Here is a 27959-nt window from a genome sequence, read left to right on the forward strand (position 1 = left end):
ATCATACCGTCCCTTATCTCTGATAAATACGGACACAAAGGTTTTCGCTAAAGCAATAGCAAACAGACTATTACCATATACAAATAAATGAGTACACCCCGACCCGTCGGGGTTTATCCCCACAAGATCAACCTCCCTGAACCTCGCAGGCTATTTGCCATAATATCCCAACTTGATCCCAAAGTAAAAGCAGTAGCAGTTGCGCTAGATGTGGAAAAATTGTTTGATTCGGTTTCCTGCCAACGCATGTACGCAATTCTAGAAAGTTTGGGGGTTGGGATACAATTCATGGGGTACATACGACTGCTATACAAAGACCCTGCTGAAAGAATTAGAACAAACCACACTATATCAACCGGTTTCCAACTGCATAGGGGCACATGTCAAGGCTGCATATTGCCCCCCCCCCTAATTTTCGCCTTGACCAATGAAGGAATGGCAGCGTTCATACGACATAAGTACAAGGGCAGAGGTCTCAGAATCCGCAGACTCCCCTCCCCCTAATTGATCATGCTATACACAGACGACACCCTTTTTTTATATATATGACCCTGAAATTAACCTGGCCCGGTCATGCTAGACGTAAAAGAATTTGCTAAATACTCTGGATACAAAATGAACCAGGCCAAGACTGAAATTATCCTGCTAACACAAGGTACGATACCGACGGAAAACATGGCTGACTGAAGCTGGTCACCCAGCTCTGCTCGATATTTGGGGGTAATAGTATCCACGGATAGGAAAACACTACTCTCTGCCAACCATGAACCATATATATCACAACTAGATGCCAAATTGAAGATATGGAATAAACTCCTGATCTCACGGTACATCCGCAGTGCTTTACTGAAGATGGTAGTGGTGCCAAAACTCCTCTATTTAACAACATTCCGAGCTCTATTATAATGCAGCACAAGCTCAGTTTGCAAAATATTGGTCCCAGAACATAGAAAGCTATGCACACATACAGGTGGAGAAATATGCACCAGCCCCAGTAGACTTACGCTCTATGATATTTTCCTGGCCCAGTGGCAACTATGGGGAGGTGGACCCAGTGGCCTGCACGGTAAGAGTTTGGGCGGGGCTGTTTCACAGGGCAGGATGTAAAGAACCATACAGCGCATCCTCTCCCATATGGCACTACCCAGACATCATGCCTACATTTGATACACTGATGCAAAGAATTTGGGTTCCAGCAAAAGTAATGACGATGGGGGATCTGTTCCCAGGGGGTAGCTTTGTGACGCTGAAGGAGGTGTATAAAAAGCAAAAAAAAAGCAGCATGGAGACACAAATGGCCCTCATTCACCAGCGAACCGACCACACACCCATTCTTAATACTGCATCCCTGGCTGGGGTCGAGGGGAGCATATCTAAGCTATACAGAATGGCTCAACTCTACTCGCATTCCAGTAACGTGATGAAGGCAAAATGGGAAAGGGACTTGGGCGTAGAAATAGACGACACGCAATGGGTCAGATACTGCCACCTCACGAAAACTATTTCCCATAACGCAAACCATTGTTCAGTCCAGTTCCAAATGCTTAATCATCTTCACATTACCCCCAAGAAGATCGCTAAATATGACCAGAACAAAGCTGCATCCTGCCCCAAATGTAATACACCGGACGCAAACTCCATCCATATGTTTTGCTACTGCCCAGCTATCCGCCAATACTTAGAGGAAGTGGCCACTACGATCAGCTGCATTCTAGATTTCTACATACCCCAAACTCCACAGAAGTACCTAGTAGGGGATATAGGAAAGGTGCCCATAAAGACAGGACGACTATTCACGGTTGCAGGTGCAGTAGCTAAGCGAAGCATCCTCAGAAACAGAAGTCACGCAAGGCACCCACGCTCCAAGCATGGATAAAAGGATTTATGTACATTAATGACTGTGAGGAACACTGCATAGCGCAGGTCGGGCCAGTAAACAGACCAAAAAACATCTGGTCCCGCTCCACTGTTACCTAACAGACGAACATGACGTGCTCCACTCAGCATCAGACCAAGGTGGGCAGTCAGTGAAACAAGCCGCACAGCGACCTCATAACTAATGTGGTATTTACTGTGTATGTAATTAAGTGTACTTGACTCAAAATGTTGTAACCATCAGTGGGAAAAAAAGGTTTTTTTTAAAAAGTTACAAAATAAAGATTTCTTTTAGGCAGGGAATCCCTGCTTTGTTATATGGATTGATGGACCTTTTTTCTATACGTTTAATAAAGTGTTGGTTAAAAATGCCACCACTTTGTCCTCCTCCTTCTTCTGGCCTACCACAGCATACACATGCACTCTGAGCTCCTTGGGGAGAAAGTGAATGAGGTTGGCAGTCAAAGGGTTAAATAGACTTTAAAATCTCAAGAAGATTGTCTAGAATTTATTTGTTGGAAGTTCCTGAAGGAGACACATTCAAGTTCTTGAGACAGCATGCCATTGCAAAAGTTTGTGATTAATTGAATCCACGTTTCTTATGCTAATGACCCAAACATATAAGATGTGTTTATTGTTGAGTACCAAATTGTAATGTGTTGTTTTAAGCAATTAGTTAGTAGACCACTCCTGTGGGATATGTCTTTGTACTCCGCAGGATCAGCCTATGCCACAGGGTGCTAGTCCTGTTCAATCTATTTAGTGTGGGATCTGAATATCCAAGATGGACGTTGGACATTTGTATTCAGTCCTGCAGCAACCAATGACCTTTCTGGATTCAAATTTGAATTCTAATGTGAAAACTAGCTTTAGATTAAATGTACGAAAATCATTTTGCCCACTTTTCAGAATAGTTTTGTTTTTATTCTTCAAAATGCTGGATGGAGTTTCACAAAATTAAGTGAGCATTTCAAATTGGCTTCGGTGCAAATCCTGGTGCTACATGCACATGCTATTATTAATCAAAATAATTGTTTTTTTTATCCAGAAATTATCATTTCAGTATTGAAGAATGTTGTGCTTTATTAAATGCATGCAATGAAAATAACTTGGCATTTTTAATGGTTTTTACAGATGATCACTTTGTTCCAGCTTCAGAGCATCGATTTCGTGAAGTGATCTTTGCCAAATTTCTGTACTGGTTAATGGATACATATGTCATTCAGCTCCTTAGATCATTTTTCTATATCACAGAGACTATGTTTCAGAAGAATGCTCTCTTCTTCTACAGAAAATGCATTTGGAGCAAGCTGCACAAGATTGGTCTTGGGTAAATATAATATGAATATACAATTGATGTTGTTTGGAGATTGCAATGGAAATCATTCGGAAAAGGGTCTTGTTGTGTGCCTTGCAATGGAAGCCATCAGCTCAGAGGACTGAAGCAGCAGTTTTATGAATAAGTAGTCTGATTTCATTATTGCAGTCAGCATTTTCCTGGTGCTGGGATCAAAAGGTTGATGCACTCCCCTTGCACCTACGCACACTGAGTTATAGGTCTCAAGCACGATTCTCATCTGGGTGTACTGTGAGGGAAGTAAGAGTTGCAATACTATTGGTCACGGGCAAGGGATAGAACTGCAAAATGGGAAGATGTACTGCAATTTCATTCTTGTTTTTTTAAAGGACTGCCCTAGTTCTGTCCCCAAACCTCTACTTTGACCAATTCACAAAGAAGTTTCCTTACTTTATAATGCTTGCAAAACTAATTAACCCCCCTCAGTGACTATCACGTGTATTCAGTTTGTAAGGTCATTTGCCTGTTTAGCACCTTGGATGTGTATATTTGCAATCATAATAATTGGTGTGTACAGGCATCTGGTTTCTGCACCCATGGGCAGTGTTTTAAAGCAGGCCATATTACAGGTACCCAATAGGACCAAAAAAGCCTAGGAAATTTTAATGCAGCAGTGTCATTCATTGTGGCAATCCTTTGATGTAGACAAGTATTTCTATATTTTACAAGCTCTTGCAGAGAGTAAACTCATGCAAATGATACGCTTCTTTCATACAATCTCCTTGCTAATGCGAGTGGGCTAGTACATTTGTGAGCCCTGTTAAATATTTAATTTTGATCTTTTTCAAGCATGCAGCATAATAATTTTTTCATTCAGATCACTGTTCCCGTCATCCTCTATCTCCCCGTTCCCTAACCTCATCCTGACCCAGCATTGACCATACTTCCATCTTTACATTTATCATTCCCTTGTCTCCATTTCTACATGACAGATCTTTCCTCTCTTAAGTTTCCCCCTTCCACCTCCATATCTCACTCCTGTTTCTACTCCATCATCTGGTTCTCCCCCCCCCCCCCCTCCCACGCCCTGTATTTGTACCCATTTGGCTCTTTCCCACTCTGCTTCAGTTTCTGTGACAAGGTGCTCTGCCAAACCTATAAGTAGATGATGGGGTCGCCTAGGGGGCTGCCACAAGCCATATGATCATGCTCCAGGGAGAAATGTGAGGAGGATCCCTGGCTACCCCCATCATCCAACCAGAGGGAGGTACTGAATTGTCAAATAAAGGCACCATGCAACACTATCTCTTTAAGGCAGCGAGCTGCCTTGAGCTTTGGGCCCAATGTTATTTGTCTACCAAATGTACAGGATCTCCCTAGGGGGCAGTCTCTGGTTCAGTGAACACACCAAACCTGTTCTAGAAGCTTTCAATCAGAAGGATAGCTTAGAATCGGGTATAAGAAAAGGAGAGCCTGTCGGCACAAGTCTCCAGCTGTAGATGCACGTATAATTACAGCCAGCAGCTTGTGCATTGGAGAGAGCCTGGTTCGTCGCTGCCTTGCCTGCTCCTGATCATTGGTTTTGACCCACATGGGTGAATACTAAGATCAATGGGGCAGAGCCAAAGCGTTCTTAGCTGTAGGAGCTGTGCACTGATTGAAAGTAATCAGTCCTGTAGTAGAACATCTGAGGGCCCACACTGGAGGTTTGTAAGTCCAGGACCGTTCTGGGGGTCGGGGGCGCTGCAGCATGTATCTAAGGCAAGGAGTTGAAAAAGTGTTGGTATTTGGAGAATAAACAAGCAGTTATTTGGAGGCAGTTGGAGGAGAGACTTGGAGCAAGAAATGAGAGGAAGAACATCCGAGTAGGGACTACGGAAAGGTGAAGGGTGAAAAGAGAGGAACATTTGACATGAGACTTTTTTGATTGAAGGAGAGTGAAAGGAGATGAGTAGGGAACAGAAAGAACATACATTGAAGGTAAGAGGAGAAGGTGGTTGAGAAGAGAAAAAAAGTAGAACACCAAAGCTTAGAGGAGTGAAGAGGAGCAAGGTGAGAGGAGAGGTGAAGAACATAATAAACATTGAAATAGGAAAGGAAGGAGTGGGAGAGAAAGAGGAGGGTGACAGGAAGACTGGGAGAGGAACTTGAGACAATTAGACTGGGAAAAAGAGAGAGTGAGAAGTGTGGCGAGGAAGAGATGAGAATCATCAGGAAACTTATAACAGAGAAGATTAAAAGGAGACAGGAGGGGACGTTCAGACTCAGGGAAGCCAGTCTAAAATAGAAGACATAGATGAACCTCAATACCAACCAGGGCGAGCCTGGAGAAGGTGGAGGAACAAGCACATGATGGAGTGACATGCATGAGAAAGAGGTAGGGGAAGACCCTTGCGTATGAGCACATGGAGAAAAATCATCGAGGGAGAAAGTGAATTGGTAGGCCATAGAGCAAGGACCATATGGCTTGGAGGTGGTGAGGCTCCTAGTAGAATGTGAGGGCCAAATATAAGGATACTTACTGTCTCCTTGAGCCTTAGACATCTTGAAAGACATGCTCAGATTCTGTGACTTTCACCACGCAGTGGGTGAATATCCCCCCCAGATGAGATAAGCTCAGACGCCATAACATTCACCACCCAATGGGTGAATATCCCTCCAGACTGAAGACCTTGGGAGCTCTCCCTCACCAAAGGCAAGCCACTGATGGATATCCCCCAGAAAGCAGGAAGTCAAGATAGTACCATGCCTTCCAAATGCTGTTAGGGAAAGTGAGAAACCCTGAGAGATTTCATAAGTTTGGGAATTACAGGAGACTTATTTGCAGACATTTTATTTGCCTTTGTTCGTCCTTTTTGTTTCCATGACTAGACTGACCTGTGAGGCTACTGAGAAGCAGCAAGTCCTGCCCTTGATCATGCCTTGAAGATATTTTGCACCTACCTTGGATTATTATGAACTATCCCCTCTAGTGTGGCTTGTTATAGTTTTACAACAATGTACAATGAAACATATACATAACATTTACATATCTGTTTACATACAATATGTATTTACAAGGGTGTTCTACAGGAAAGCAAAGCACACATCAGAATAAAAGTGTAGGTTGTTGTGATCAAGGTGTCTGGTGTTGGCTCTATTGGGTCTGTGCTACAAGCCAAATTTTAGCTTTGCTTCTGAAGGAGTGGAATGAGGATTCTGATCTGAGTGGGTTAGGTAGCGAGTTCCGTAGCCTTGCGGCGAGCACCGGGAAACTACAACCCCCTGCTTTCTGAAGCCTGAACTCTGGTAATTGTAGGCAATATACCTGGGCTGCTCTATGAGGGCGATCAGAGGTGTTACGTGTGAATCGGTTAGATAGATATTTTGGTGCCTGATTGGCAAGGCATTTATGCCTAAGTGACAATGATTTGAGAGTAATTATTTGAGTGATCATTAGCCAAGGTAGGCTACGTCTGGTGTCAGAAATGTGATGATTTCTCTGGATATTTAATGCTGCCCGGATGGCGTTGTTTTGTGTTACTTGTAGTTTGTTTAAGTTCCTTTGGCTGGTCCCTAGATAGCGTGTTGCAATAGTCGAGTTTTGACATTACAGTTGGCAGTGGTGAGGAATGGTTGTCTGGCGGTGATGAGTTTACACGTGTAGGCTGATGAGGTTATGGTATTGGTTTGTCTTGTTAGTGATAGTGCTGGAGATATATTCTCCAGGAATTATATGATCCAGGTGGTTGCTTTGTCACAGAAGTGGGCTGCGGATTTGAGATGTTGGCAGAGTATTTGGTGATTGACCAGATTAAATGCTGCCGACAAATCTAGCAGTAGGAGGAGGGCCAGTTTGCTGTTATCTTTGAGGTCTTCGATTTGGGTTTTTAAATCGATTAAAGGAATAGTGCGCTCAAAAATATTATTGTTCCGTGGGTTCGGGCATGTGTTTTTAAGCATACGTTGATCGATCGTACAAACATTTCCTATGCACCTTGCTGTAGTTTTCCTCTTTTTCTACACATGGAAAATCAGGCAGCAGGGCGCGGCCATCTTGTACTAATCTTATCCGTTGCTGCCTCGCCCTAAGGTGAACTGCCCTGGCAGCACTGAATCATATCCCCTGCCCCTGAGGCTGAGATCACTAGATGCATACCGCCCATTTCACAACGCCAATGCATGTCTCGTGTCAACATTCTCTGCGCTTTAGCTAATGACGTGGTTCCATGGAAATGGCAGGACGCCTCTTTCCTCAATAAGTATAAACAGACCGCTTCTCATCGTACAACATCAGATTTGCTCTTCCAATCGTTTCACTGTCTTTTTTTTTAATATTCTGTGCCTCGTTTCTGTGCTCGTATTCCGTGCGAACAGATACTATTAATATCATTACTATCTATTTTTATTTTGTCCCATAATGGCAACAATACAGCCCTACCAGTACGAGCCGAGTATTCCAAGGCGGAATTACTCGAAAGAGAAAGATGGAGAAACGATGGGGCTTCGGACGACAGTTGGGAGGATGAATCAACAGATCAAGAGCCTGAGCCTAGTCGCATGGATGACGTTTCCACCTGGTGTACCTGCAATCGGTGCACACTAATGCCAACCGAGGAGGAGAACTGCTGCTGCCGTGAAAACTGGATGCTTGTGCTACATATCGGAAGGCGAGACACGGCCGCAATGCGTTACCGAGCTGCATGTCTTCAGGGCAGCCTGCCTCACATGGTCCGTGTTGAGGATTATGATGGTGCTTATGCACGAACTTCGCAATAGTTCGCCCTGGCAATCCAAGTAACGAGTGAGTGTACACTAGTTGTTATCTCACTTGGGCCACTACCATTTCATGGTTGTTTCCTATATTGTTGTAACCATGAATCAATATTTCCCAAATGTAATGGAATGCATAGTGATTCAATATTGTAATGTGTCTACACGTTAAAGCCCAAGTGGATTGATCTGTGAAGTAACATTTGTACTGGCAATAATGCCATTGGATACAATATTGCATTTTCAACTAAGGTTTAATACACTTATCTTGTTCATTTAAAAACAGTTTGTATCTTTCTCTTCCACAGGTGGTACAAGTGTAGAGGAGGTCCCAGACATGGCCTGCACGCCTGCCCCTCATTTCGAGGTACCAGGAAGGTACTCGCCAAGGTACGTGACGTATGAGGAGCAAATGAACCAACAGAGAGCCGCGCTGGGACTCTGCCCGGTGTACATCAGAAGATCCGTACCTGTTGAAGCGCCAATAATCAGACAAACCTGGGCAGCACGGTACCCTATCAGACAGCCATACCAGCTGCTGATACGAAATGAGGAGTACCTACAGACGGTCCACAAAGAAACCCAAAGAGCCTTAATGGAGGGCCAGTGGAAATGACACAAGAGCCTGGACAGGCACGTGAGTAAACGAAAACGGCTATCAAGGATAACATGCCAGTGCGAGCAGTTATGAAAAGGAGAAGTAATGGACACAGAAAAGAGACAATGTTGATATGTAAGGAAACGTGGCTATGAGGCAAGATAGAAGTAGCCAACTAGTTAATGCGTGTAAATAGGCATGGAATGCAAGAAGCTAAGGAAACGATACTGCTTGCTTTGCTTAGTAGAATAATAGAAGCGGCATGCGTCAACTATATATCTACCTCAAGAAGCACATTATACAAGTGCGACTCCATTTTGTAAAGCAGAAATGTGCCCAGGCTGCCAGAGGCCTAACAGGCCAAGTTTCTAACCCAGCTAGAGTCAAGAGAAGGAGCGGAATCGAAACTCAACAAAGAGTGGCTCATGCCTAAGAAATCGACGTCATCCAGAGAAAGGGAGGAGAGCGTCAGCTAACAAGACTCAAACTTCAGAGCATACCAGCCTGCCCCATAAAGGTCCAGATAAGTGGGGCCCATGCAGGTGGTAAAGCTAAAGAAGAAACAAATACACGAAAAGCTTGGAACTGAAGCAGAAATCACGGTGAACAGACACATGACCAATCAGGCGCTAAGAATTACCAACATCTGATGTCACCCAGATCGAAGGGTGTCATAACTTCTCCAGAAAAGAGGCTACAGTTTCGAAGCCATACCCAGCCAACTAATTGACACATAGCCCTAAGATACTGATTGATGGAGGGGAGGCAGGGTGAATCTTGGGACACCAGGCACCTGGGTGTCCATTCTGCATGCTGATAATTAAAATGGGGATGTATGCTTAGGGGTGTAACCTGCCCAATCACAATGGACCAAGTTATCAGGAGTCCTATAGATAGTAGAACCAATAGGACGTCGTACTTGTAGTGACGTCAATCACGTGTGATGTAGAGGGTTGGGCATAGACGCCCACCCGATAAGAGTTATCCAATCCGCATGCTCTGTTACCATATACAGATATAGCACCTATACTTAAGTTACCTTTCCTAACCAATTATATTGCATGACGAATTTGTAGAGTTAGACGTCAGTGATGATGAGTTTTGCCTATAACTATTGCTGCTCGACTGAAGTTCGAGGAAGTCGGAGCGAGACAGGTGATTGCAACGATGCTGATTCCCAACTGCTTCCCTGTTTGATGTAGTTGTCATTAAACGGACTTCCCTTTGCCAAACTACTTGACTCCTCATTATTGAGTCGTGTTGGAGTAAGTGAATCCTGCACCCCCATTCCTCACATGGTGCAGCTATCTTGTCCTACAAGTACTAGAGGGTGAGCACTGACCTATGGGCCCGTATGTGAATTTCCCGCCCTTCTGTACACTTGGTAGCGTGAGGGTGGTTTTGGCTATCGATTATCGATTATCGATTATGGATTATTGATTAATATAGTTAGAAAACAACTATAGACCAACGGCACAAAGTAACTCTGGGCCTTCGGCAATATCACAAGCCCTTTTTGCCATTCTGGCTGAGTAGGCTGACAAGCTCCCTGTGGACAATGATGGTGTAAGTCCATAAAAAAAAAATCTGCAGTGGGTCTGAAGGAACCTGCCTTTCCAAGCATAACCCTTCTCATTCCCACGGGCAGCCAATCGGACGAAACAAACCCATAAGAGGCTGAAGAGGAAGGGGTGGTGATCCCGAAGCTCCAGAGAGGAAAAGTTGCGATCGGTGAGTGAAGCAGCGAATTTGTTACTTTGGCAAATGTCTTGTAGGCATTAGAACAAGCAAGGGAAAGGTAACGGAGAAAAAATAAAATAGTCAGAAGTAGAGAAGACATATATATATATATATATATATATATATATATATATATATATATATATATATATATATATATATATATATATATATGGTTAATAACTAGAGTATAAAAGAGAAAAATATAAGGTTACCGGGGGGGCACCCAAGAGAAAAACGTAAGGATTCGCCTTGTTCCTGCGCTTTAATACAGCGGTCAGAAGAAACGTGAACTCATAGCCCATATAATAAGGGACAATTAGACTACGATGACGTTTAAAGGCGCATTAAAGGAGTTTGTTTAAACTGCATGACGGGGTATTGATTAGAAGGCAGGTATATGTATGACCAGCTGGTGTCCGTTTGGTCTGTCAAGTGTCTGTCTTATGTATTCTGTTGTATGCTGAATGAAAGAGAACTGGATCGTTGATTGTGTGAGATGTAATTTGATTTTACGCGATTCTGTGAAGAAGAGGGAATCGCCAATGAATTGATGGTTTTGAGTTAATTGATAGTATACATTTTGGCAGGAAAAGATTGGATTGGAGCTTGCGTATCTGGTGCTCGCTCATACTAGCAGAAGGATAACAAACTGTATACATATTGTTGGTAACAGAATTAAAATGGAGGATGTCACCCTACTTGCGCATCTATGCAAGCAACTACCTAAGCATGCACTTAAATTAAAAAAGTATAGCACAGAGTTGGTTAAGAGTACCGCCCACAAGATGTTTATGCCTTGGCCACAGAATGGGTCCCTATCCAAAGCTGTCTTACAGCATATGACGACTTATCTGCATGCCACATACACTGGCAAGAAGCTAGAGAAACCTCTTGCTGTTCTAGAGCTGTGGAAGATGTTTGAGCAGGTGAAGGAGGAAGAGCCTCCTGCAGATTGGATATTAAACGTATGCACGGAGGGGGGTGAGACGCCTACCGCGCCACCGGCCCCGCCTGAGCCAGCCATCGAGGGAAGTAAGACAGAGGCGCTCTACCCGTTAAGAGAACTAAAGGCAGCCACAGGGTATAGCAACCCCGCTTATGAGTCGCCTACGTATAGTAACGACGACAATAAAGAAAAGGACCAGGAAATTAATCTTGTCTCTGCAGTCCCGAGGGACAAGGAGAGACGCAATGCCGAAGGAAAGGATCAGGCACAGAGTTGTGCATCTCTCGTTAGAGAGAGGGAAAGAAAGGGAAAGGAAGTGAAGGTAGAACTGAAGAGATAACATTCGCAAAAGATGAATGGATGGGAGGTCAGATAGTGCTGAAGCTGTATGGAAAAGTGATTGTTGATATAAGGCCAGGAGAGAGGTCTGATGAGACGCAAAGGAGAGAGAAAGGAAAAGAGATGGAAATAAGGGATGAAGGGACAAGAAGGAAGGATAGACTGAAGCGAGAACTACTATATTACAAAGAGCAAGAGAAACAGCTCGATCGCAAACAGAAGGCAGTCTATGATCAGTACAAACAGAATAAGCAAAGGTTGGAAGAAGAGCAAAGGGTACGTGAGAAGATAGTGAAGAGAAGATGAGGAAATTAGAAGGGCCAAGGAACATAGAAACAAAAGGATGAGGGAAGTAGACAGGGCTAGAGAAGAAGCGAGGAAGCGCAAGGAAATAGATGAGGAAGCAGAACGTAAGCGCAGACAGAGGGCACGAGATCTTGAATATTTGGAGCGGGAAGTTAAAAAACCCAATCCTGTTGTAGAATGGGAAGACACAGAAGAATTCTTTCCTGCAAATGACTCGGTGCAAGGTATAAGTGGGACAAATATTGAAGATGACTTCGACACCAGAAGCATCGGGGAAACGATTGATAAAATATATCATGAGATGGGGCTAGAACAGATATCCGATGGGGGAAGGGAAGATGAGCGCTTGGAGAGCAGCCAGCTATATGAGGATGTCACTCGAAGTAGTGGGAGCAGGGGACTGTCCCTAGACAGACTGGAGATTGGGCAGGACGAAGAAGATGCAAGGAGTTGTGTAAACTGGGAATATTCAGAACCCGACTCTGGTGGGGAAACGGAGGATGAGGCACATGAGGAAGGGAGACGGTGCGGAAAACTGCTCCCATGGGACTGAGGGGTACGATGGTCAGATGCTAGCGAGTCCACAAGTAGGAAACCGAAGTCTGCCGCGCAGTCCGGCCAACATGAAGGAACACCCCACGGTCAGAGGGGGGGCGTCAGCACCTGCCTATGCAGATAGATTAAGGGGATTGCCAGGGAGACGGCAAGGCGGAAATGCCACCCCAGCGATAGACCGGAGAGCTATGGGGATAGAAAAGGAAGACTGCGTATTCTAATTCCTGCTACTAGAAAAAGGGGGGAGCAAGACCACAATATATTCCATGGCCACACATGGACCTAGAAAACCTAAAAAATGAGCTTCCAATGCTGACATCGGGAGCCGGGAAGTGGATACATGAGTTAGAGAAAATGACGGGGGGTGTCACCTTAGCTATAGGGGACATTAAGGGCCTCCTAATTGCCATACTTGGTGAAAGAGCAGATGATGCATGGAAACGGACAGGCTACCCTAGGGTAACCCTAACTAACGCCTCCCATGACGGAGCGCCATTTAATAACTGTAGAGCAGCAGTGTGGAAAGCGCTGTGAACGCTATATACAGACACTTCTGATATGGGGGCTATAATGACTCGGAAAATGAAAGAGTCAGAGGATCCGTTGATTTATATCCAGAATTTTCAAGACGCATGGGTGCTCGAAACGCATGAGTCTTGGACGAAATCTATCCCGGTATTCTACCATATATTATGCCAAGGGTTGCCAGAGCCAGTGCAAAAACAGCTCAAGATATTGGTAGGAATAGAAACTAAACCATGGGCTGAAATACAGTTGACAATTGCACATTACTGTAGATTGTTGCAAGAAAATCGGAAAAAGGAAGCAACTCGTAAGGGTGAGGAGGCGAAGCTGGTGCAAAAGAAACTCTCAAAGTATGCTCTCGAGGGAGCCATGCTGACAAGCCCAGCTGAACCACTCGCACAGCAGGTGACTAACCCAGTGCAGAATAATCAGGGTAATCAGGGTAGCGCAGGATTTTACCCAAGGGGAAGGGGTTCTGGCGGAAGAGGATGGCAGAGTAATCAGGGTGGGTTTCGAGGTAACCAGGGAGGCTTTCAGAATAATCAAGGTGGCTTTCAGAACGCGCAGATGAACAGTCCAGCTACGCCAGATGGACAGTTGGCGCGACCTCCACCAGTTTGTTGGCTGTGTGGAATGACGGGACATATGGCGCGCATGTGCAGAAGCTAAGGCATGTGGCAAAATAGCCAAGGCATGGGAACAGGCATGGTGAATCAGCCAGCCATCCCGCAACAGGGTGGCGCACAAAATCACACAGTGCAGCAGCAGGCGCCAGGCTTGCAGCAAGGTGCACAGCAAGTGGTTCAACCCCCGCACATGGGGAATGTACCGCAGGGACAATCCCAGCAGGCACCACCGCAAATGTCACAGGGCACTAGCACCGGAGGGGGACTCAACCCTGGAAATGGGGGAAATCAGCAAGTATACAGTGGGCCGAAACGATATATGAAATAGATATTTCCCATCTTTGAAAGGTACAGTGAGCAAAAAGTGTGTGCTGCAAACTCTCACCTCAGAACAGGTTATCATGCCTTGTTCTTTCTGGAGAGGAGCGCCAGCTACCTTTTTTGAAATATATATGAAATAGGACAGCTCATGGGGGACTCTGATGTGTTCCATCCTATCAGTGACACCAGACCCTAAAAGGGAACCTAGGTGAATGTCGTCATAGGGGGCAAATAATATTCTTTCTTAGTTGACACGGGTGCGACGCTTGTGCATACGAGAAGGCACATTTTCCTTTTCTGGCGAGGCTATAGAGTTTCACTGGAGCTCACAGTAGAGTTCCCTTTACAGACACACTCCCAGTCTCTGTGGGAAAGCGCAAAATGAATGTACTCCTGTTGTATTCACGTCAGACCCCAGTAAACATCCTGGGTCGTGACTTAATGACCAAGTTGAATATGACAATCTCGTTTACCGAGAATGGTATAGTGTGCTCCACTCCAGGAATGCATTATTCGAAAGTGTGCGAAATGATCAGAGCATAATTCCGGACGTATAGCCATGAGAGCTATACTGTTAGAGCCAGAAGTCTTCGCATATGGCGTACGGGTGCTCATGGCGGGTTTGCCAGGCCTTGCAGATAGGACTATGAGGACGCCTGATGAGTTTCTATTCAGACCAAGAATACCTATGCATGAAGAAGAGGGCCAAGTATTTCCCTTAATGATACAATCTGCCGCAGTGCGAGGGGAAAGTGGTATTGGTCGAAGGATATGATGACGAAGGCAGACAATGGTGTGCGATTATCGCCATTGAAGAAGGGTATCGAGTGACTGACGTCACCGATGACAATCTGTTCGAAGAACACCCTGACCTAGAAGAGACCAGGGTGGAAGTCTCATATTTTGGGTCAAAATGCACAAACGGGAGGTGCCACAGAGAATGATGTTGGCACTGATACGTCCAGAATACTTTGATGACGACATGGCCCAAGTGCCTGCCGCAGTATGGACTACAGGGCCCTACGACGTAGGCCTCCTAAAGGGAGCAGGTGAAGTGAAAATTAAACTGAAACCGGGAGCAATTTTGCCACGAGCACGACAATATCCTATGTCCAGAGAGGCAGATGAAGGGATCGCGAATACAATTTCCGCCATGATGGAGCAGGGCATCCTAGTGACGTCGGAATCGCTGTGTAACACATTAATTTACCCTGACAACAAATCGAAGGGAGGATCTTGGCGTTTAATCCAAGATTTAAGAGCCTTAAACGATATTGTTGAAGCCGAGTTCCCTTTAGTCCCGAACCCATCTACAATCCTATGTAACATCCCCACTGAGGCAAAATATTTCACTGTGATTGACTTGAAAAATGCATTTTTCTCAATCCCGTTGCACCGTGACTTGCAAGATCTGATGTCATTTACTTTCAGGCAGATGCGCCTGAAAAGCACGTGGTTGCCACAGGGGTATTGTGAGTCCCCATCCATCTTCAACAGAGTCCTGCAAATGGACCTAAGCAATATTGCAGTAGACAGTGTCATATTGCAGTATGTGGATGACATTCAGATCTGCAGCATCACTGAGGAACAATGCAGGCGCGACTCTGTCCAGCTTCTAACTATCCTGTCTGAGAAAGGGTATAAAGTTGAAAAGGAAAAGCTACAATACTGTCAGCGAGAGGTGCTGTACATAGGACAGCTAATCTCACACGAAGGGAAAAAGGTACCCCCAGAAAGGGCTGAAGCTATCATGAACACGGCTAAACCGCTCATGATAAAGCAAATGCAAAGCTTCTTAGGCCTGTGCAATTATGTCAGAGCATGGGTCTTCGACTACAGCTCGTATACCAAGCCCTTGCTTCAGGCCCTAAAGAAGGCCCAGGCGACGAGGGGAAAAAATCGAATGGACTGAGACAATGGAAAAGGCGTTTGCAGAACTCAAGGGTGCGATTTGTAAGGCCCCAGTTCTCGGGATTCCTAATTATGCAGAGGAATTCTGCCTGTTCTCACATACCGATGGCAATTTTATGACGGCAGTGCTCGCGCAGCGAACCTCACTGGGGTACAAGCCCCTAGCATATTACAGCGGGAGTCTGGACCCAGTCATGAAGGGCCACTGCCCATGCGAACAAAATCTAGCTGCTGCTGCATTCACCATTGAAAAGGCGTCATCCATTGTGATGGGGTGCTCCATGACATTGTATATCGAGCACTCATTATTCGCCATACTAGAGAAACCAAAGAGCACACTGACATCACAGAGAGCATCTGCCTATGAGGTGATTATCTCTAACCCATCGATCAAAATAGTGCGATGTAAAACTGTGAATCCAGCGACGTTCATAGCAGATCCAGTCACAGAGGGAGAACCCGTACACGACTATGAGAATTATGAGGAATTCTATGATGAAATCCCCAGGGTAAAGGAAAATGCCCTGGCAGGTGGAGAGATTGGGCCTCATTACGAGATAGGAGGTAGCCATGGCGCTATTGGCGCCATGGCTGCCTCCAAAATCGTTCCGACTCCGGTCTGGTGGATGGAGCAATTACTCCACTCCGAGGATGGAGGGCTAGTAATTCCCCATTCACCAGAGGCATTCCCCATTCCCATTTGAGGAGCAAATTGCGGTACCGTTATTGACCCCTGTATCCCTTCGCGGGTCCTTCCTTAACACCTAGTAAAACCAGGTGTTAAGGAAGGACCCGCAAAGGGAACTCGTAGTAGGGCATTAAGGGATCAGCAGCACTGGTGCCCTTACCGGTGCCGGTAATCCCTTACCGCCCACCTCACAATGAGGCCCATCATCTTTATTGACGGGTCTTCGAGAATCGACCAAGAAGACGGACAAAGATATATAGGCGTTGCTGTAATAAAACACATGGCAAATGGAGAGTTTCAAGTACTCGTTAGTGCACGAATACCATCTAATTTTTCAGCGCAGGCTGCAGAACTATTGGCGCTGATACTCGCCATTGAGAATCATGCAGACCAGGAAGTAACGGTGTACAGTGACTCTGCCTATGTGACATCTACCGTGCATGCAGGCTTAGCACGCTGGAAAAGGAGGGGCTACCTCCGAGCGGACGGCACGCCAGTGCAACATGTAGCCTTTTTGGACAGGTTGATAAAAGCACTACAGCTCCCAGTGGGCATAGCGGTCGTGAAATGCGCAGCCCACACCAAAGGGACAGATTTCGTGTCACGTGGAAACCATGAAGCAGACACGGAAGCCAAGCGCATGGCATCCAAGAATGAAATAATCATGGACGTGGAAGTGGCACGTACCCATGAGCGTATGATGCTAGCACGAGCCACACCAGAGGCCTATAGCAACATGGGGCAGACTCAGTTAATCGAGCTCCAGGGGGAGGCACCACAGGAAGAGAAGAATTTGTGGAAGCGTCAAGGGTGTTCTTTAAACCCCTCTGACGGTTTGTGGAGGCAAGACAGCACTGGTAAACCAGTAATGCCTGTCGCCCTACTGAAGGTAGCATTGGAGCAGTTACACTACCCTATACATATGACCAAAGAAATTCTCGCAGCAATGCTCGCAGAAGACTGGTTTACACCGAACGTAGCAGAGCATGTTGCATTTTTCATGGTGAACTGCATTATCTGCCAGCAGTTCACCGCTGGGCACACATTAAAAGTAGTGAGAGGAGTTATCCCCCGGCCAAATGGACCATTTCAGCACTTGCATATCGACTACATCGACATGATCCAAGTATGCAACGGGTACAGATTTTTAATTGTTGTGGTGTGTCCATTCTGTAGACGGATAGAAGCAGGTCCCTGAGCACAACCAGACTGTACCCGTGCTGCCAAATTTCTAGTGAGGTAAGTGTTCCCTAGATGGGAGGTGTGCGAGGTAATGAGATCAGACAACGGGGCTCACTTTGTTAATGCAGTTTTTGAGTAGATCAGCTTGTTGCTTGGTATAAAGCACAAGTTCTCGTCGGCGTTTCATCCAGAGGGAAATGGTATATGTGAGCGGCTCAACGGCCTGTTAAAGGAGAGGATAGCCAAGTTGAAGCTCACATTAAAAAAGGGATGGCTGCACTGTCTACCACTGACATTGTATGCACTTCGTAACCAACCAGGCTCCAACCATCATCTCACGCCGCACGAGATAGTGACAGGAAGGAGATTGAGGACCCCTCTTACCCCCCGAGATAGAGCTAGATGTGATGCCCAGCCAACTAAGGAGGTCTTGGGGATAGAGATGCAGGATTACCTGAACTGTATGACATCCAGCGTCTCTATAATTTCAGGCCAGCTGCAGCGACAAAGAAAACGGTGCAGCGCAGCACAAAATACAAGAAGAGGTGCTGAAACAGACTCCACGCAAAGTCTATGTACGCCACCCGTCTTCCCTGGTGACGCTGTTCTCATAAGGAACTTTACAAGGAATAAGTGGGATGAGCCACGATTCAATGGCCCTTTCATCGTAGAGGACTGCACTCCTTCAGCCGTCAAAGTCCAGGGCAGAAGGGCATGGCTCTTCCTGAATGACATTAAACCTTATATAGGACAGAGCCCTCTAGCTGCATCCAACCATGAAGAAACCACAGACAACGGGGAAGAAACTCAGCACGTGCAGACAAGATCCATGGCGAGGAAGGAGGACGCATGAGCAGCAAAATAAAGGCGAAAAGAACTCTGTTTTAAATTGTGGCTTTTAAACAAGACATTTTCTCAAACCGGTGAAAGATGATAAAGGACATAAAACGAACACTCTGTGCATCCTAGTTGCAGGGTAAAGAGAAGCAAATCCAAAGCCACAACAGGGATAAAACAAACTTTTGAAAGCACGTCATGCCCAAGAAGTACAAAGAATCAAGACTCTGAAAGGCTGCAAATAAAACATTGCCAGAGAGTGTAACACAGTATCCTGAAGCAACCAGTATCACAACTGTATTCACAGAACTCATGGTATCACTTAGCAGAAGCCTCAAGTGGGATGTGCTTACGTACTTTCAATTGGTGGTGCTATCATAGCCGTCACTCATAGGGTGAGAGACCAATGTCACAGACTTTATTCAAGATCCTGCGAACAAGAAGGTAATCTGGCAACTGCTGACTGTCATCACGGAAGCTTTCATCAAGCTGCCTGAGCACAGCGAAGAGGACACAAATGTTTCCACCACCAGTAGACATTGATGAACTCACATTTACTTTGTTCTTTCAAGTAATCGAGAAATGCCCAGGACTCGTCGGGAGAACAACTGACGCACCTACTTTCATCAGAGAACCAAGAAACCTAGCTCAGTTGAACCAGCTGTGGACTGAACTAAATCACCTCGTGGTAGCCCACACAACAGGAAGGTGCAGAGACTGTGCGAATCAAAAGAAAAGCTTATGACCAGAACACAGCAAAATAGGACAAATATCCCTATCTCCCGAGGACAACCGGCTGGCGCACAATGTCCTGCTTAGACTAGTCACAGACTATCCGGAAATGATGTGGAGGCCTGCAGGTGTCAACGTCCTCACCTTCCTTAGAGATCCAGCCAATACCCCACACATTGCCACTCTCCTCCACGGCATAATGCTCCAGGTGGAGCTATCCAACTTCCAGCGAGAATACTTAAGGAGATTCCAGTAAGACTTTCCGCCGTGGGTCAGATCGAGGACAGAGACACAGTTCTATCACTTTCCGCTGCAGGACAGATCGAGGAGAGCAGAGTCAAGAACTAGACCATCTTATTTTTTTGTTTAGCTTTTTCTATTTTTTCAGATTTTTCATATTTTTCCATGTTTACTTTTATTTTTGTTTTTTATTTTTACAACATTCTATTTTTGTGTGATTCTTAGCAGTTCCATCTTTTCATTCCTTCGCATTGAACAAGTTCCAGCACATCCTCAGGACCAAAGCAAATTCGAGGAGTGCACTGGGACTTCACCTACTACAGATATGCTTAATGAATGTGATGTACCAAAGTTGCTAGCCTAACCTTTTTCCATAGTCTAGCAAATGGAACTGTACTGCATACCCAGAGATTACCGTCATCACCCGCAAGAGGGGGGACACCTTAAAAGCACTTGTCACTTTAGTAGTAATGAACTCTTGAGCTACGTGATCAGAGCAAGAAAAGGAATAAATAACTGACTATGAACTGAACGTAATGGGGGCCCAGAACAGTAACTTAGTTTTACCACCAGCAGAGGGGCGCCCCCACGTTCCTGGAAGAAAATGCTGCAAATTGTCTTTCCGAACGATAATGTGCATATGTATAGTTATTATTATTGTTTTTCTGTCATTAACAATCAGAACTGCTTTCTTTATTGGTGCACAAAGTGTCCTAATTTCAGTGCACCCACCAGATAATGTACATACAAATCCCACGAAAAAGCCTAGACCCTATATAGTTATCCCAGTTTCAAGAAAATCTGATAAAGTTAACAAACTAAAATTAAATGTAATTGGCAGTGATTTAGACATATTTGAGGAAACTAATGAAGAGAAAAGCTGGAGACAGGGTCAGCACGGAATTAATGAAAATATAGCACTCACCACTGCTAGCACCCACACACAGAATGCACACAGACAAGGGCAATTGTCTATGGCTACAGGGCCTCCAACAAATGCAGCAGAGAAGAGGAGACTGCCTGCCGAACAATCATTTCCCGAAAATAGTGCAAGCAATCAAGGAGAACCAAGTGAGAAGCCAATGAAAGAGGGCATAGTAAAATCCCTAAAAAGAACAGAAGTAGTCACAAAGGAACTCAAAGAGAAAACACAAGCACTGATAGATTATTTGTTCCCATTCATAGTTGGAGCAAAGAAACTGCACAAGGAGCTGAAAAATAGAACTACAGAGACTATAACGACAAGCACGCCAGCACAAACACTGCTAACAAGCACCAAATCTGCGACACAGCCACACGTTGGGGAGTTGGTGAGCCAATGGCGGCCAGAGAACCTTGATGAGAAATTACAAAAGGAAAGGAAGAGAAACGAAAAACCTTTTCCTACCACAGCGATGCAGCCAAGGGACCCAGCTCCACCGAGACGCCCAGAGTGGAAAAGCAGCACAGAAGCATTCAGAGACATAGTCATAGCAAACTATAGAAAAACTCTGAGAATCAAGAGAAGCCCTTACGAAGATAACAATGAACTTAATGATTACCTGGACAGCACAGCCCATCTCGGAAACAACATATGGTACCAGCACATGAAGGAAGTAGGACGAAGGCAATCAGAAGGAGCATGCTTTGTCTGGCTCTCTACCATACAGCATGGGAAAATCCAAGATCTTTGTGGCTGTAGAAATTGATGTACCCACAGCATACTGTATGTCACATGTAGCAATGTGCAACACCAGAGGACAATTTATGGGAAGAGACGCCTCGTTGATATGGGCCAATGAAAAGGACTACTCGGATGAAGATGGCTACGTCCAGGACATTAAAACAAGAAACAGGGCGCACACAAGGAATCACGTGATCCGATATGAGAATCCTGACGTCAAAGGATCAGGAATACGATGGGTAATAAACCCAAGATTGAACGTTCAAGGAAAAACTGCAGAAGAGGCTCAAATCTGGAAGAACAGAGGCCAAATGCAGATTTGGGGAACAGTGGTCTCCCCAGATGGATGGGAAGAAGGAGTAGTAATCTGCCGAGTTTGGATGGTCCTTGGAGCCTGCTGAGAAGCAACAGAGAATTTGCAGAGGTTATGCAAACCTCTATGGCCAAAACTGGTAAAGCTGCTAACATGGTTCGAAGACAGAGGAGGACCCCTGCAGATAGTACCACTGGAAAGCCCAAAACTAAGCTTCAGAAGTAATGGCACGAGGAAGATGGGAGAGAATGTAAACTGCAGACGAATCTTTGAAGCTCCAGGAATGCCACGAGGAACCGCAGTCTTCATGGACCATTACTGGGCATGTGGATGCAGGGCATAGATAAGACTGCCGAAAAACTGGGGAGGCACATGCACACTGATGAACGTCCACGTTCCCGTGATGGTGATCCCTAAGAATGACCTAAATTTGGAACGGTTCCCAAAGGCAGATGCTCACCTGAGAAAAAGGAGATCTGTGGAACTGATATCCAGGACGAAGAGAGAAAATTACTTCTCTGCCAAATCAGAAGAGGCATTCCATGCAATCCCATACGAACACAGGCTGTTCAGCCTCATCTCAACAGTGTTCACCACAATGCTCTTGCCACACATCCAAATTGGAGTGAATGCTAAATGGTTGCAGATAACCAGATGGGAGTTATTGCAGACCATCAATACCACTATAAAAGGATTTAACACGATCAAAGAAGAACTGAGAGCAATCAGACTGATGACCCTCCAGAACAAATATGCGCTTGACATGATCACAGCGATGGATGGAGGTGTTTATGCAAAAATCAGAGAATCGTGTTGCACATTTGTACCATCGCACGATGAAGAAAACGGAACCCTAACAGAGGCCATGTTGACAAACTTGAAAAACCAGATGATCGATGAAAGTGATGAAGTGGACGATGACAGCCGGTTTGGAGCCCTGTTCTCATGGGTCCCACAATGGATGGCAGATATATTCAAGTTTCAGGGAGCTTTACTAGCAATGGTACTGCTAGGATTCTGAGTCATCAAGATAATCATTACACAGTGCCAGAAAACTGCGAAGAAAGCCATAGGGCTGAAAATAATGGTCGATGTCGAACCAGGATGGAAGCCCAGAGACCTGACTGATGAAGAAATAAGAGACTTTGTGAAGGCCAGCAAATTTGCACCAGAAGGAACAAAGTTCACATATCTTAAGAAACGAAGAAGGTATGAAGGAAAATTGAACTACTGCAGCCCAAATGGACAATGCCAGCTAATGACCTGGAACAAAGATGAACATGTGAAAATGGCAGAGAGTTTGAAAGGCGTGATAAAAATATGAACTCCAAAGACGCACATGTTCATGCCATCATGTACCAACCCTGAAGACGATGAACAAAACACAGAATAATCAAAGGAAATAAATACAAAAGATGAAGCAGAAGTGGTCGATGAACCGACCAGAGGGGGGAGTGTAGAGGAGGTCCCAGACATGGCCTGCATGCATGCCCCTCATTTCGAGGTACCAGGAAGGTACTCGCCAAGGTACGTGATGTATGAGGAGCAAATGAACCAACAGACAGCCGCGCTGGGACTCTGCCCACTGTACATCAGAAGATCCGTACCTGTTGAAGCGCCCATAATCAGACAACCCTGGGCAGCACGGTACCCTATCAGACAGCCATACCAGCCGCTGATACGAAATGAGGAGTACCTACAGACGGTCCACAAAGAGACCAAAAGAGCCTTAATGGAGGGCCAGTGGAAATGACACAAGAGCCTGAGCAGGCACGTGAGTGAATGAAAACATCTATCAAGGATAGCATGCCAGTGCGAGCAGCTATGAAAAGGAGAAGTAATGGACACAGAAAAGAGACCATGTTGAAATGTAAGAAAACGTGGCTATGAGGCAAGATAGAAGTAGCAAACTAGTTAATGCATGTAAATAGGCTTGGAACGCAAGAAGCTAAGGAAACGATACTGCATGCTATGCTTAGTAGAATAATAGAAGCGGCATGTGCCAACTATATGTCTACCTCAAGAAGCACATTATACAAGTGAGACTCAATTTTGTAAAGTAGAAATTTGCCCAGGCAGCCAGAGGTCTAACAGGCCAAGTTTCTAACCCAGCCAGAGTCAAGAGAAGGAGCGGAATCGAAACTCAACAAAGAGCGGTTCATGCCTAAGAAATCGAGGTCATCCAGAGAAAGGGAGGAGAGCGTCAGCTAACAAGACTCAAACTTCATAGCATACCAGCCTGCCCCATGAAGGTCAAGATAAGGGGGGCCCATACAGGTGGCGAAGCTAAAGAAGATGTCACCCAGATCCAAGAGTGCCATAACTCCTCCAGATAAGAGGCTACAGTTTCGAGGCCATACCCAGCCAACTAATTGACACATAGCCCTAAAATACTGATTGATGTAGGGGAGGCAGGGTGAATCTTGTGACACTAGGCATCTGGGTGTCCATTCTGCATGCTGCTAACTAAAATGGGGATTTATGCCTAGTGGTGTAACCTGCCCAATCACAATGGACCAAGTTATCAGGAGTCCTATAGATAGTAGAACCAATCGGACGTTGTACTTGTAGTGACGTCAATCACGTGTGATGTAGAGGGTTGGGCATAGACTCCCACCCGATAAAAGTTATCCAATCTGCATGCTCTGTTACCATATACAGATATAGCACCTATACTTCAGTTACCTTTCCTAACCAATTATATTGCATGACGAATTTGTAGAGTTTAGACGTAAGTGATGATGAGTTTTGCCTATAACTATTGCTGTTCGACTGAAGTTCGAGGAAGTCGGAGTGAGACAGGTGGTCGCAACGATGCTGATTCCCAACTGTTTCCCTATTTGATGTACTTGTCATTAAACTGACTTCCCTTTGCCAAACTACTGAGTCCTCATTATTGAGTCGTGTTGGAGTAAGTAAATCCTGCACCCCCATTCCTCACATAGTGCAGCTATCTTGTCCTACAAGTACTAGAGGGTGAGCACTGACCTATGGGCCCGTCGGTGAATTTCCTGCCCTTCTGTACACAGGCTGGTGGCCTATCGTTCGTTTACATGGTGGCTTCATGGGAGGCTTGGACACCGCGTCCTATGAGTAATACCCGCCTGTGTCGTTGGTGCCATAAGAGACACATTCCCCAGTGACATCGGTCAGTAGAGGGGATTTTCCCATACTGTGTTGCAACCCAAAGTATATAAGGTGTAGTACATTTGTGCCATCAAAATCAGCAACAAAATGAAATACAACAACTTTCATGAATGGTTGTTTCAATTTTTCAGTGAATCAAGTGCATCTCCATTCAGCAGTGTTCAGGGCCTTGTCTGCACGCCTCATCCCCATCCATCCCCCCTCCATTATCAATGGCAGTTTGCACCAGTGAATGTGCGCTGCCAAAGGGGGCTGGCAGCGGTGGGAACGGCCAAGGTGCCAAACACCATGTACACTTCAAAGGTATCTTGCGCGCTTGGGCCATTGTTCATATGCCCTCCTCAGACCCATTGTCTCCATGCAGGCTCCCCTGAAGCAGGAAGTGCCCCTGCAATCCACATAAGTGTGTCTCCATTCAGCAGTGTTCCTGCATGCCTCATGCCCCTCCATCCACCCCATTGTACACATGGCCTAGCCAGACCCTGTGTCTCCATGCAGGCTCCCTTGAAGCAGGCCGCGCCCCTGCTATCCACATGAGACCACACCATATACACGTCATTCGTTCACATACACACCCACTTTTCTAATTCTTTATAAACCCCTTCATACTTCTCATGCAAACATCTGTGAGCACTGCAAGTCAACTCGAGAACGTGCTACCTGAAAACTTCTGTGACCACTGATTGTCAGCTTGTCATCGTGCTACCCGTGAACATCTCCCTATTCTCCTGCTACTAACTACCCTGCTTGCTGAATCTAACTGTTTGTTGGTCAAGGTAAGGACAGGTCACCTAATCATATCTCCTTGATCTTTAAATTTCTATCTGTTTCGAACAAACGTATCCAGTAGTGTAATGTTCATTCATCTCATTGCCATTACCATTGACTTGAGTTTAATTTGTTCTGTTCTCGATATATAGCAATTGTCATCAGTGTCAATTGGGATCGAATTGCATCCCTCGCGGACCGTCTCTATAAGCATGTTTCCTTTTGATGCATGATAGTACATTCAAGGGACGAGTAACATGTTACTATTTGCGTCACATCAATCAATTGTGTATGAAAGTTATCCTATAATAGTCAGCTACACTACACAGGTTTTGCTTGAGTGACCAAAACATAGATTGCATAGACAAATGTATGATATAATTCCATCCTTCTCACACGTTTATGCAAAAGAATTTTTTTTATGATATGGAACTTTTTTTTTACAGAATTTCCAACAATGCCCGCATGTATGGTTTACGGTTGCTGCTCTAAGATCCATAATAAACCTAAAGACACAATAATGCATATGTTCCCGAGGAATATAGATCTAATAAGAGAATGGGTCAGATATTGCGGATTTGCGCTGGACGAGCTTGAAAGTAGAGCCCAGGTTGTCTTGGCTGACTTGAGGGGTGATCGATTCCGCATCTGCAACCCGCACTTTACCACAAATATGTACGACCAATCACAGTACACAAAGAAGCTTCAACTCAGAACGTCTCGTAAATTGCTTCAAATGCAATTCCAACTCTATTCATGCACACGCTGCCTCAGGTGAGTCATGGTTCATGATTTAGCTGTAGGCCTTGGGGTACTGAACATGTAACTACATGGATGGATTGGTGATTTAGGTGTAGATGTCCCTTATAATACTTTTCATATTTACAAGATTGTATTGTTTCATAACTAAACCCCATTTTGATATACATCTGTCCTTGGTTTTAGGAACATCATAGAAAACTATTTATGGGCACAGATAACTATGCTACAGGGCCCTTGAAAATAAGCATAACCTTTTCGTAATTGGTTGCTTTACATGTCAATTTGTTTAGGTTAGCATTTCTAATTCAAATCTAATTTCCCCTTTACTACTCCATGACAATGCACTGAATCTGAAGGAGCTAGATTCTGCATCCATGTCTTTCCCGGAGTCAACAACAACTTTGAGCGCGTATCGGGTAGTTTTATTTCGCTATTCAGTTCCTGAAATGTATTATGCATGGAATTAGAGATAATATGATAAAGTTTACGTATCCTGTCGTTTGTTTACATAATGTTTCATTCATGGGTTTTTATTGATATGTACCATTAGACAATGACGCATCCCATTGTGTGTGTTCAATTTCACTTTTTTTCATCCATACTAAAACAAGTACTGTCTTACAGGGTGATGCTGGTACTTCGACTACAATTACATCATCCTTTCAAGCTTCTCCAGAGCCTGAGGTGTGCGTACTGACAGTTCCCTCGAATGAAAGAAAGTATATTGTACAGCTGATAGTATTAGACAGTGACATTATTATAAACGAGCATTTTTTGCAAAACGCTTGTGTGCAACATTACAATCAGTGGGTTTTGCACGTGACCTCTGATTGAGTACACTAGCCATCAATCCGATGCAATTCGAAATGTATATTTTGACTAAATGACGTACACAGTGTACAAGGGTAACTATGTGAGCCGTGTGTGCAAGGAAATCATTTGATTTCAAATACGATTTGACTTTTTTAAAATTAATATTCTATTCTATGCATGTATACAAGATCGGGAAATAGAAGAGGAGGCATGTGGATCAGAGGTGGCGGACCAACTTGCTGACCCGGTTTCAAAGAAAATCAAGAAAGCAAGGGTAACTAGCAAACAATTGCGATTACAAAAATTGTTTTGGGCAGGTGTCTCCATTATATGCTTTATTTTAAATCTAAAGTGATATATACTGTATGTTGGTTTTACATTGAACATGTTTTCACAACCCATCTCCTAGAGGCCCAGAAGTAAACCAACTTTGATGACACAGACAGCTACTAAAGCCAGAGATGGTGCTTGCCAAACTGGTTTCACTGTGGAGCAACCATTATTTGAGGTGCAGCGCGTTCAAATCAGTAAGCAGACTCAAGATGCTTATGCCCAATGGCCAGAAAATGAATTGAATGTGACCAGCGAAGCCAGCAAAGTGTTCTTGGACCATTGCTACAATGCGAGAACTCCACGATGAAGACGAAACTGAGTATAATGATGATGCTTTTGAATTACTCGCAGACTACTTCACAAAATCGACACCAGCAAAAAAAGGCCACCCAACAAACAATCGACATTGATGTTTTCTCTGATTCGTGTTCAGATAACACAAGCTGAATTAACAGAGACTGAAGCCTCAACACAATTGACCGAGGAACTTGCCAAAGATCTCGACTACAGTGCGTCCTGTTCGGCCGATATGTCCACCACAGTTGAGTCACAAACCACATTCATGCAGGACGATAGTCTAATAAAGGAGCCCAAATACATTGTATTCGACAGCTGCCTGATGGAGATTATACTGATGATGAAATGTGTCCATCTAGTGAGGGGGGGATAGTATGCAGGAAGCCATTG

The 27959-nt window shown here is 44.9% G+C and overlaps 1 protein-coding gene across 1 annotated transcript in view; it reads left to right on the top strand.

Annotated features, from left to right (window-relative positions):
- Positions 1 to 27959, top strand: part of TERT (telomerase reverse transcriptase) — a 679541-nt gene that overhangs the window by 123020 nt on the left and 528562 nt on the right. Inside the window, exon 3 of the mRNA XM_069613652.1 lies at positions 3010 to 3205. Coding sequence (XP_069469753.1) covers positions 3010 to 3205 — 196 coding nt within the window. The remainder of the gene's footprint in view (positions 1 to 3009; positions 3206 to 27959) is intronic.

The sequence above is a fragment of the Ambystoma mexicanum genome, chromosome 5p, assembly GCF_040938575.1.
Source record: "Ambystoma mexicanum isolate Mex_15411 chromosome 5p, UKY_AmexF1_1, whole genome shotgun sequence".
Taxonomy (NCBI): domain Eukaryota; kingdom Metazoa; phylum Chordata; class Amphibia; order Caudata; family Ambystomatidae; genus Ambystoma; species Ambystoma mexicanum.